Source organism: Triturus cristatus, chromosome 7 (assembly GCF_964204655.1).
Source record: "Triturus cristatus chromosome 7, aTriCri1.1, whole genome shotgun sequence".
In the NCBI taxonomy this organism is placed as follows: Eukaryota; Metazoa; Chordata; class Amphibia; order Caudata; family Salamandridae; genus Triturus; species Triturus cristatus.
In genome coordinates, this window is record NC_140590.1 from 259,806,335 (window position 1) to 259,818,511 (window position 12,177).

General features: G+C 40.6%; 1 protein-coding gene across 2 annotated transcripts in view; it reads right to left on the reverse strand.

Annotated features, from left to right (window-relative positions):
- Positions 1-12,177, reverse strand: part of RRAS (RAS related) — a 169,611-nt gene that overhangs the window by 99,587 nt on the left and 57,847 nt on the right. For both annotated transcript variants that reach the window (XR_014966407.1, XM_085616149.1), the window contains exon 2: positions 7,508-7,595. Coding sequence is in view for 1 of the 2 variants with exons in the window: in XM_085616149.1 (XP_085472275.1) it covers positions 7,508-7,595 (88 nt within the window). In the remaining variant the exon portion in view is untranslated. The remainder of the gene's footprint in view (positions 1-7,507; positions 7,596-12,177) is intronic.

Here is a 12,177-nt window from a genome sequence, read left to right on the forward strand (position 1 = left end):
GGCACAGGGTCAAGACTGATTTGCATATGGCTGGGTTCAAACTGGAATGGCATGGTGAGCAAAAGAATGATGGATTTAACCCAGATCTCTTGACTGAGGGTGTTTGTATTGATTCGTTCTACATTCCGTCCATCAATTGTGTGTCTTTTGCTTTCTCACCCTAAGTGCGCCAGGTATGCTCAGACGTGGGTCCTGGGCTCACTGTGCCACTGGAATCAAGCTATCCTGGCTGAAGAGGGGTGAAACCCCGAAACTGGTTCTAGGATGCTTGTTTCCACTCCAGGGAGGACCCGGCTTGGCAGTTCGGGCTGGACTGTTTCCATGAGGCACAGGGTCAAGACTGATTTGCATATGGCTGGGTTCAAACTGGAATGGCATGGTGAGCAAAAGAATGATGGATTTGACCCAGATCTCTTGACTGAGGGTGAATGTTTTGATTTGTTCTACATTCCGTCCATCAATTGTGTGTCTTTTGCTTTCTCACCCTAAGTGCGCCAGGTATGCTCAGACGTGGGTCCTGGGCTCACTGTGCCACTGGATTTGCATATGGCTGGGTTGAAACTGGAATGGCATTGTGAGCAAAAAAACGATGGATTGAGGCCCAGATCTCTGTACTGGGTTGAATGTATGACATTGTTCGGCATTCTGTCCATCAACTGTTGTTTTTGCATCCATTATAGTGGCAGTTCAGACATGACTGCAGACCTACAATTTGTAGTCTGGCTGTTGCAGTTTAAATATGACCTGTCAAAATAAGGGGTTTCAACAGGTCAAAGCTTTCCTTTTAAATATTTATGTCAGCCCTAAGAAGGCCTTATTGCTCATAAAGCAGAGTGCATGGTATTTAAAAGTAGGACATTCAAGAGTTGAATGTTGCGTATGTCCTTACAATGAGAAGGCCACCAAAAGCTATTTTCACTGTAGCAAGGTTGACTGTTTCATTGGAAAACACCAGGATGCAATATTATTATTATTTTATTATTATTATTATTACTGTCATTTGTAGAGCGCGCAGCTACCTCCAACGGAGGTGTTCCGGCGCTAGCAGAAGAGCAGGGAAGTCGTTAGGGCGCTACAGGCTACTATTTTAGGAATTGAACTACCTAGAAAAATAATAAACAACTATTTAAAAAAGTAATTAAAAATCTAATTCAGGTGTTTTGGAAAAAGTACTTTTAGAAATATATTTTTTCCTGCCTCTGGAAGCCCATTGAATTTGTTCTACCACTGCTGCTAGCCAGTAATTAGCATTTGAATAGGTGTAAATTGTTGTGAAATACATCCCATGACCTAACAATAGGCCCACTTGCATGGTCGGAGATAAGCTCTCTGAACATTACAAAATATGCAGGGTGGGGCTATAAGCATTCTTTTTTACATTAAAGGGTCAAATCCTGCTTGAATGTCACTTCCTGACAGGTCTGCTGGCGTTTTCCATATGACACATGAGACACACTTCACCTCCACTGTTACAAGCAAATACTAACTGACACTTGGGCAGGACCCTTTTTTTGTCCCCCGCCAGCCAGGCAGGCTCCAATCACATTGGGCCTCTTTTTGACATTACAGTATCAAAGCCCGTTTCATAGGTCTGTTGGGTTTACAGAAAACAAATGGGGTGCACTTCAAAGGAGGGAAACCGGATTCCCCCAAACATTTTGTGCATCCATTGTCTGGTTGCTGAGAACTCAGCTTTGGGATTGTTGTAGGTACAGGACCTTCCTCAAACTTGATTTTAGTGTTCGATGTAGGCAGACACTAGGATTACCATGGTACAATCCCTACACACATCCCAAGCCCCCAGAGCCTACGTTCAGTGTGGCTGAAGAATTTTGCCTTCTTGAAAATACCCAAAGAGGGTAGGTTTATCCCCAATAACGTTTACCACAGCTAGGATAGCGGTCATTCTCACCCACTAGCTTGTGCCAAGCATAAATGTGGAATCTTCAGGCACCATCTTCAGAAGACTCATAGACCTGTGAAGAGCATAAGAAGACTAAACCAGTTGTCTAAGTCTTGAGAAGAGCCTAGAAGAGGTTTTAGACGTGTACTCCTGTGGTGGAATGGGAATTAACGGACTAAAATCATAAAGACAAACCTGGTTAGTGAATCCAACGCACACTCCATTTCGGTCAGCGTCATATTGGTCCTGTTCTACCTCGAACATTGATTTGTTGCGGGTTTCAACAGGACCCGTGCACATAAGCTTCCATTTTACAAATTCACTTTTGAACTTCACATCTTTTTAGACTGTGACTTTTAACATACTTTGTACATACATGATAATGTACTCAGAATATATTCTGCTTGTAATGCACATTTCTTCGTAAGCATTTTATCATGACACTGTACATTATGTTTAGGATAAAGTACAATGGGCACACTGCCCTGCCCTGCCGTTTGGAGACAGCTCTGAATCGGAAATACAAACAATGACTTAGCACAGGACCTCAGACACAGTGTGAACGGAGCCAGCTTTTATTATATGAACTGCTTTTGAGCTTTGGCTCATCAGAGGAGCACTTCCCATGATTATCCTGGACGTTCACCTGTGACCGATTGCCAGCCCTGCTGACTTTCATCACTATCCTGAAAGGGATAGTTGCCTGTTGTACATTGGACTGGCATCCGGATACATTCCACATTCAGGTAAATGGCGAGTTAAGCGGCTCCAAGAGACCTGGACGAATGCACTCCTTGTTACTCTCTCTAGAGTAGAGTCAGTGTTTTTGGTAGGGTTATCATGATAATATATATTTGTATAATCACTGCAACATTATAATAGTTGAATTATTCATCTTCTTCACCATTCATGTAATGCTGGTAACAATGCTTTGTTTCTTCTACTGATAATTGTAGCTCATGTATTTTACACAAGAATCCAATTGCTTCAATAAATGTTTGAAATGCCAATTTGCATACTGCGTATTTCTTGTGTCTCCTTTTGGGCATGCATATGGTAAACACTAAAGAGTAGATATGTTTCAACGATTTCCTTGGGGAATTCAGAGTGGTCATGTTCTAAGGTTGCAGACACCGGTAGTACCCTGTCAGGTTTAGGGGCCTGAATGGCGCACTGTGAACTAGCCAGGAATTGGGCCAACATATTCTGATGATATGCGTGGACTCAGTCCACATATTTTGACACTTATGTTGTCCAACCTCACAGTCTTATTTGATTAGTAGGAACCGTACTACAGAGTATCATTGACTGTTTGTGCTTCCTAGCACTATTTGTACTGAAACCATTAGAAATGTATATCTCCAGTTCCCCTTATTGCATTTTTGTCATTTTGGTGTCATTGTGTTTATTAAATGTTATATTATTTGTTTTTAATTCGTTTTGGGATGTTTATTGTTTTGCATTTCAACTTTATTACTGCTTTTGTACTGCATAACTACTTACACATTGCGTCCAAGTTGAGTCTGTCTGGTCTGTGCTACAGCTACAGCTACCACGGGGTTGAGCTCAGGCTAATTTAGTGATAGGGAGTTCACCCTGACAAGGACTGTGGTCATTTATCTGAGGTGGGTACCTACCCCCTTAATCTAATATCCCAATTTATTACAGACGCGTCTCAATGTCTTACAAAAATGATCTGCAATTTTGAGTCACACAAGATAAACCAGATGATGGTGGTTAGTCCAACATTATCTTTTTCGGAGTTTCACTAGTACAGCATTAATGATTGCATGTATTAACTTTTGTGAGACTTTGCATTTATCAGCTTTGTGATCAGAAAAGCGGAAAAACAGCAGTTGCACTCTGCAGTCTGGAATTGCAAATGTCCTTGAATGGGCACGAATGTTTTGTGTTATTTGATATAGATCAAAGTTGCTGAAGATACATGCATATACAGTTTCATCAAAGCATTTGTTTTTGAGATGACTTAGGGATTGTTGTACAACTAGTTAGCAGATATGGGTCCTTAGTTATGGAGAGCAGTAAGGTTTTATCAAATTGGTTCTGTAGTCCCAGGGTGACGGACTGGTATAGAAATGGCAATCTTTAGAAAATTCTGCAAGGCAATGCGTGAGCCCGAACATTTTTCACTTTTTTAATCATCTTTGTATTAATAAGTTAGCTGTTGTGAAGAATACCAAATGTCATGTCATGCAGAAATGCTGCAGTGTGCTAGAATCTCAAACTTTATGAATTTTGCAAACAGTCTTATTGCCTGCAAAAGTAATACAATATTTCTCAATTCCCGCTCGGTTGGGTCACCTTTTCTCAGAGGCAGATCACGTAGTAGGGCATGACGGTTTTCATCCTTGATGAATTCTAAAATTACATTTTACCCAGTTGCCCAAGTATTTAAAACATACTTATTTTTTACACATCAATAGAGCATTTGATTACCCAGAATTCCCCCTTCGCTTGATCTGAGTGGTGAGATCTTCTCCACGCTGGGATGTTTCAAAGTTTATACCAGCACACTTTTACCACAGATAGAGTGGAATCACCAATACTTGGCGGCTGTGATTGTTGCCTCTACTACTAATTGCATAATCAGACAGCCTGTGTTTGAATGTCACAAGACAGCCAACCCGCATTTCACTTGGTATTATTAGGGCGGCCTATTACTTTTTCAAGGCTGTTGCAATATGACAATATATTAAAGTACATCCCATTGCAATATTCGATTTTATCCAAGTGATAACCTATCCAGTTAACTGTGTATACAAATGCAACACTGAACTCATGCAAAGACTGCACTCGTGTATATGGGTGTTATGTGGTTATTGTGTTTGGATAAGGCTAATACATGTTCTAACGTTCGAAAAACATGAATCATAATGATGTACAAGTCCCATGTAAAATATTTTAGTATGGTACTTCTAGTGAAGCGTTTCGGGCAGACTGTACGAGGGGAAAGAGATTGTTGGAGAGTTTCAATAATGAGCAATAAAGCACACAAATATTCGGATAGATAGTGTTACCTGCTGATCTGTTTGCCCTGACATTGAGCTGCTTTCTACTATTTCCATGGCTCCTTTTTCTCAACAAATGTATCTCTTGACTCACCTCTTACCAATCATTTTGTCTTTATTTTCTACTAATAGTAGTAGTCAATGTTTATTTCGGAAATTGCATTCCATAAAACATACAGTCGATACAATATTTAATTCTATAAAATAATCTAACACTTAATACTGCATTGAAATCATAAATCAAGTTCCATCGAAAAAGTGCAATATGCATGTACAATAATACTTCCCTTGTCCAGTCCCCTTCTTCCAAGTACTAATAGGTTTTTAAGTTGTTTTATGCTTTTTGTAAATTCAATAATACAAGGATTAAAACACAATAGAAACAATTGCTACCTTTCGCTGCTTTGTTTTATCGATCAAGCCTACTGTTCAATTAACATATTCCTAGAAGCTAGTTGTAGGCACTTAAAATATTAAAATTCAATTTCATTTCAGTTAAAAATATAAAAAGAATAATGAACCTGAGACTAGCTCTTAATTTTTGAATGACTAGATGAATCGTTTTTTCACTACTAGTCATACTAGGGGAGACAAATACTAGTGACGCCAAATGTGCTGTTCAACCGTGCTCCTCTGCCACCCTTAGAATTTCTGGCCTTTGCCTCTCCTTACCAGTCCGACTGTGCAGAGATATTTACATACAGCGGCCACAGTGAATACAGAGGTATCACCTTTCAGTACCTTTAAAGCCTCAGTATGCCTCCTAATGCTCAAGTAATTACACAGTGGGCAAATCCATTTGCTCCTGGGCTTGTTATATGAGGTGCTAAAAAACAAGACGTGGCTTATGCTTTCCTTGGCTGGATTACGCAGAGGTCAGTATGATGATTGCTTCTGGCAGCGTTCCACATAGATGTAAAGGTCCCTATTTCTAGCGTGTCATAGCGAAACTGCAGGTACAAGATTTTTGAGAATTGCGGCTGAGAGATATCTAAAAAATCTTCATATAAAGGGGAGTCTTTAAGAAGGAGGAATTGATTTGTCAGTCTCCCGTAACTAGAGGTGTGAAGGAAACTAGCCCGGATATACTCCCAATAACAACTTTTTAACTGCTTCTTTGAGGCAAGAGGCAACGATTCAGGGTCTGTGCAAATGGAGCTAAGTCCCAGTTTTGCGAACCAGGATTGGACATGCATGAACCTGGAAAAGCCAAGGATTTGTCGATGGACATCAATTCTTTAACCGCATTTCGTTAAGGCTTGTGTCCTCCATGGTCCAAATCCTCACCCAATATGCGAGAGGCCGTAAGCGTGCAATTTCTCCCACCTGTCTGAGGACCATGTCTAAGAACATGAGAATAAGGCGAGTGCTCTTAGGAAGATGAAGACGTAAACAGACACATTTATTTTCACCGAGGATAAGTGGGTTAGCATTAACTTGACGCCATATAAGGTGGCTGATTGTACCTTTATTTAGCTCTATAGCCTGGAGAAGGGCCCTCAAGGTTGTCCCCTGGAATTTTTTATAAATGGTTGATGCCTGATGTTGGAGCACTGCCCTCCTGTTCTGGATAGGAGGGTCCCACAAAGCCTTGCTATCGAGTATAATACCTAGGTATTTGAATCTGAAGACTTGCTCCAGGTTCTCATTATCCAGGGTGAAGGTGTTTTTTTAACTATTTATGGGGTCTAACTGACATAAATTAGTTTTTTGAGACATTAATCTCCAGCCCCTATCCCCACAAAAGTTATTAAAGCTTTTCAGCAACTGCTGCAAGCTCATAGGGGCCTGGGGGTTAGGAGGTTGTCATCTGGAAATAATAGGGCAGTCACGCTAACTTCTAATTTAGAGACATCTATATTCTCGTGGGAGAGAACCTTAACATCGTTGACAAATAAGGAGAAAGGGGGTGGGGGCCAACACACACCATTGTCTCACCCCTCTCTGGATCAGTATGGCCCTGGGGTCTCCACCGCACTTGTGCGTAGATGTCTTGGTGGAGTCTTATCAATTGTCCAAGAAGGGCATCGGGAACTCCTTCGGTTTTTAGTGACTCCCATAGAAATCTCCTAGGGACCAAGTCAAAGGCTGCTTTGAGGACAATAAAAGCTATAAACAGGTGACCCTCTTGGAGCTGTGTATACTTCCACATTATCAGTGGTGCTGACTTTGGGTCTAAAACCAGACTGATATCAGGTCAAAATCTCTGCACTCTCATTCCAGTTGTGTAGTTTATTTAGCAGGAACCTCAAGTACACCTTTTGAAGGATATCCAAGAGGTTTATTGAACTATAATTACCTGGGCTTCTACGATCTCCCTTTTTTAGATGGGGATAATTTCCGCCAATTTTCACGACTTGGGGTCGGGAGCTCCTGCTGCTATACCATTGCTCAAACAGTTGACATATGGGGCCCAAACTGACATATCATGATGATGTAATTCCCCATGGATTTTATCTGGTCCTGGAGCTTTTTCTATTTTTATTGCAGCAACTCTATATAGAACTTGAACATGCAAATAACATTTACTGTAGCAGGCCCTGGGCCTTGGTAGTACCTTCAACTCTACACTTACTGTCTAGCCGAGTCTGCTTGCCATCAATATTGCAGATCTTGGTGTACGAATCTTCAATGGTGGGGTCATAATCGGATACGAAGTAAGACTGTGCAAAATCAATGACAGAGAAGAGACAATCAATCCTGGGATATCGCCATGCCTTCCTTCACCCCTCCCCAAATCTACAATAGAGCAACAGTATGAGACCATAACATGCACAACAGTCACAAAAGCAAGACTCTTCAATGTTAACAAACTCCAGAACGAACCTCCCTTGTTGGCAACCTGCAAAGTCTTTCCTAGACAATAACATTTTTCTGTGAAAACGACTACACTACGAGTACCACAATGAATTGTAGCAGGAGAGGTCATTGTAACCTGGTGTTTGTGGACAGCTCTGACAAAAACATAAGCCAGGAAAGGTTCAAGTCAACAAGTGGGTAACTACAGGAGGAAAGTATAAAGATTAAAGAAATAAACCATCCTGGAGGGAAAAATACAGAAACAATCGCAGGGAGAACCAAAGTAATGGAGTGAGTGGAGAATAAAGAGGGAAATTAAAACAGACGCAGAAGAAAGAGGAAAAAGACACAAGTAACAAAGTAATTAAGTAATTAAATGCGGTAATTGTGATGCTGTCCAGTCTGGTATAAGACTGGCTGTGCTGAATGGCTGAAAATTCATATAAAAAATTGCTATGACGCCGCCAGTGGTGTGAGTTTAGGGGAAAACACGGAAAATAGGGGGAGGGCTGACGGGTGGGATGACAAACACAGGCAATAACATAAGGGTCCCCAGGGCCTAATAAGGCTTGGGCCCCCATCCCCTTTAAAAAAACAGAAAGCCCTGGGATCCCCAGAGCCTAATGGGCTTACTTAGGCCAGTGGGGGTAAATGGCACCTTCCCTTTTAACAAAGATAAGGCCAACCCTTCGGCTGAGCGCGGCTGGAGGTTGGCCTTGCATATGGAAATAAAATATTACTTTACTTAAACCATTATTTTTTTTTTTAAATCACTGAAAAAACACAGGTTAAAGTTACGCTATAGTTGGGTGTGATAAAAAGGTCTGGACGTGTTTAAAAAAAAGTCGAGATTTACTGAAAAAAAATAAAGGTTGATGTAACGTTTTAGAAGTGAATTTCTGGGTTTTTCGTTTTTTTAGTTCAAAATGTTAATGTTGTCATTGACATATTCACCTAACTACAACGCTATTATAACCTTTGATTGTTTAAGTGAATTTATCAGGTTTTTTTCCCCCTCAACAAAAACATCTTTTTATCACACTTAACTATAACGTTACTTTAATCTTTGTTTTTTTTGTTAAAAAATACACAAGCACATATATATATTATATATATATATATATATATATATATACACATACACACACACACACACACACAACACACACACACACACATTTCAAAGCGCTCCAGGATTTTGCAGGTGGGAGGGACAATTCCGTGCTTATGACTTTGATGAGGATTCCCCAGGAAGAGTACTAGCATTACAGCAAGAAACCTTTCCCTCATCACGTAACAGCTCCCATACCCTTAGTCATTCAGCCTTTTGTAGTCATACACAAGCTCAATGTGTAGTATTGCACTTTCTGTGTATCTGAATGAAGGATCTAGGCAGTAGCAATCAAAATGAAAGTATTAAAAGCCTGTTTCTGGCATTAGGGGAGGCATTGTAAGTGCTCTAAGGCGTCCTCTGCATTGCCAAGGTATGTGCATCTCGTACCATGACTACAGAGGAAAGACATCCCTGGAGGAGGACAGTAGAGGAAAAATAGGAATAATTTGTGAGCAACATTTATATGGAGACACCTTATTAGGTCGAGCCTACCAGAGACAGCAAGCGAAAAACATATTGTGGGCTTACCAAGAACACAGAGAGGCTTTGAACTCACCCATGGCTTTTTGTAACTAATATTTGCTTGCTTTCTGTTGGATGGCTTTACTTGTTTCAGCTTGTCCATCATGTATTTTTCCCTTTCATGCACCATAGCCTCTTTATCATATGTTTGATTAGCTGGCTTCTAAGCTTCCTATGCCCACTTTTATTAAACAGTTTTTTTCTTTTTGTTTAAGCACTCCATGAGAGTCCGTGTGTTTTCCAGCTGTTTTCTTTGTGTGCTTTTCTCCCCCTTTCTATGTTGCTCTCTCCTGGGCACATGTGCATCTCTCCCCAACCCGCACTCGAATTACTCTCCTTTGCCCATATGCTTCCCCACGTGCTTCACATTGCTCTCTAGTGTTGTTTCTCCCCTTGCCTGCCATCTTGCTTCACCCCTTGCCCGTCGTGTTACTTCATCCCCCCACTGACTTAGCAACCCACTTTTTGTTTTAAAAAGAACTTTTGCGCTACGTTTTAAAAGAGCGCTATTGCACTTTTTTTATTTACCGATCCATCTGTAAATTTAAAATAAAAAATAAAAAAGGTCCTTTTGTAGACATGTACAGTTGTGGTGAAAGGGGTCACACATCTACAAAATGATGCAGCCGCCAAGTAATAGGTCTTTTTTAGGTCTCGCCTAGCGTTGCAGCGCGCATGCACTGCTTGCTCTGCAAGATATATTGTGGATGAGGGGATTTCAGAAGGAGACTTGAAGCCCCGCCCCTTCATTGGCTGGCGTCATCGTTCATGAAAAACGCTGGCCTCAGATTGGAACTGAGCCTTTTTGGTTGCCTCCCTTTCCCCTTTTCATCCGGCCCATCCGGACTAGATTGTCTGCTTCACGGCTGTCGTGAAGCAATTTCTTATCTTTGGGGGGCCATCTGTTTCTAATTAGTTCATCGCTTGTTTCATTCCGCAGAGCGAGCTTGAGGGGGCCATCTGTTTCTATTTATTTCATCGCTTGTTTCATTCTGCAGAGCGAGCTTCAGCTACAGGAGTAATTTACTTTTGGAAAAGCCGGCTTGCAAACATAAAGTGTTGTATGTGTTGTGCAAACCTTTTAGTAGCATCGACAACTAATTTATCCTATTATCAGATACACGCGTGGCACGTACATGATGCAGCTCTTTGAAAGAGCAACATCCCCAGCTTCGGGAGAGCTCTGCTTTTGAAACCATGTGCTGGCAAAGCCCACAGTGCAGCATTCAGTGCGCAAACCTTAAAAAGAGTCACAGCTCCAGCTACAATACTCTTCTGGGTTTTACACCGCACCTCACAAACTTAGGGTGCCATTAAATTATGAATATCGTGAAGGATGAACGTCTGCTGCTACAGGATACTTCCATTTTACAACCACGAGGTGGCAATCCCAGAGTGCTCTAAATTATGCAAATCTTGAACGGAATGTCATGTCCAGCTTCAGGAGTCTTCTGTTTTTAAAACACATATCGCCAGTTTAGAGGGCCCCAAAAATTAGGCTTTGTAAATTATGTAAAGCACCCAAAATTAGGATTCGGAAATTATGCAAAACGTCAAAGGTGTAACATGTCCATCTACGGAATTCTGCTAGTTCAAAAACACAGGGCACATGGTCAGATGCCGCATACCTTATGCAGGTCGTCGAAAGTGTGACGTCTACAGCTACAAGGGTCTTCTGTTTTTAAAAACAAACATTAGGTGCCGCATACATTGTGCAAACTTTGAAAGAGTAACGTCTGCAGCTGCAAGATTTATACACCCCCATCATGCCAAATCTGGAGTGCCGCATAAATTACGCAGGGTTTTGAAAGAGTGATATCTTTAGCTACTGAATTCTTCTATGTTTAAAAAAACACTTTGCAACCTTAGTGTGTTGTTTACATAATAAACATATTTAGAAGAGCAGCACGTACAGCTATAGTATTCCTTTCTTATTCAAGCTAATCCTTCTAGATTGATAGATGCATTGTGCTAATCTTTAAAAGATTAACATCTACGGCTAGGTTGTTATATTTTTAAATATGATTGTCACAACAAATTAGATCAACTTATCAAATGGTGACATATACAGCTATAGCATTCTGTTACTGTTAAAGCCAATTCCCAGAGTAATAGATACATTGCGCTCATCTTTGATAGAGTAACATCTATGGCCACAGCATTCCTATATTGTCCAAGGTCATAAATCGAGTCATAGATAAATAGTGTTAATCTTTGTCAAACTAACATCTACAGCTACAGCATTATTTTACTGATAAAACCTGTTCATTGAATAATTGGTAAATTGCGCCAATCTTAAACATAGCAACATCTACAGCTAGATTGTTCTATTTTTAAAAATGATTGTCACATTTATAGATTAGCATATGAAAATATTTGAAAGGGTAGTATGCATCCACCGGACTTTTCTATATTTAATTCTCATATAATGCAAGTTTTTTTTTGTAGTAACGCATGCAGGATCATTTCGATTTTTCAAAACCACATCTTGCAAGAAATTGTTTTAATGCCTTGACTAACATTTCCCACCACAGCATTCTTGTATTTGTTAAAAACGACTGTTGTAGAGTGCCGGTGTAAACTGTGCAACTCTTTGCAGAGGTAACAACTGAGAGATACTTCTGTTTTAAATTCCCAGCTGGCTGGTTTACAGTGCTGCTTAAGAGGGTTGTTTTATTTTGAAAACTACAGCTTGCAGGCTTAGAGTGCTGAATAACAGAGTTGTTTTATTTTTTAAAGCATCGCTCGCAGGCTTAGAATACTGCATAACTTTTAAAACAACCGCTCGCAGGTTTACAGTCCTGCTTTAC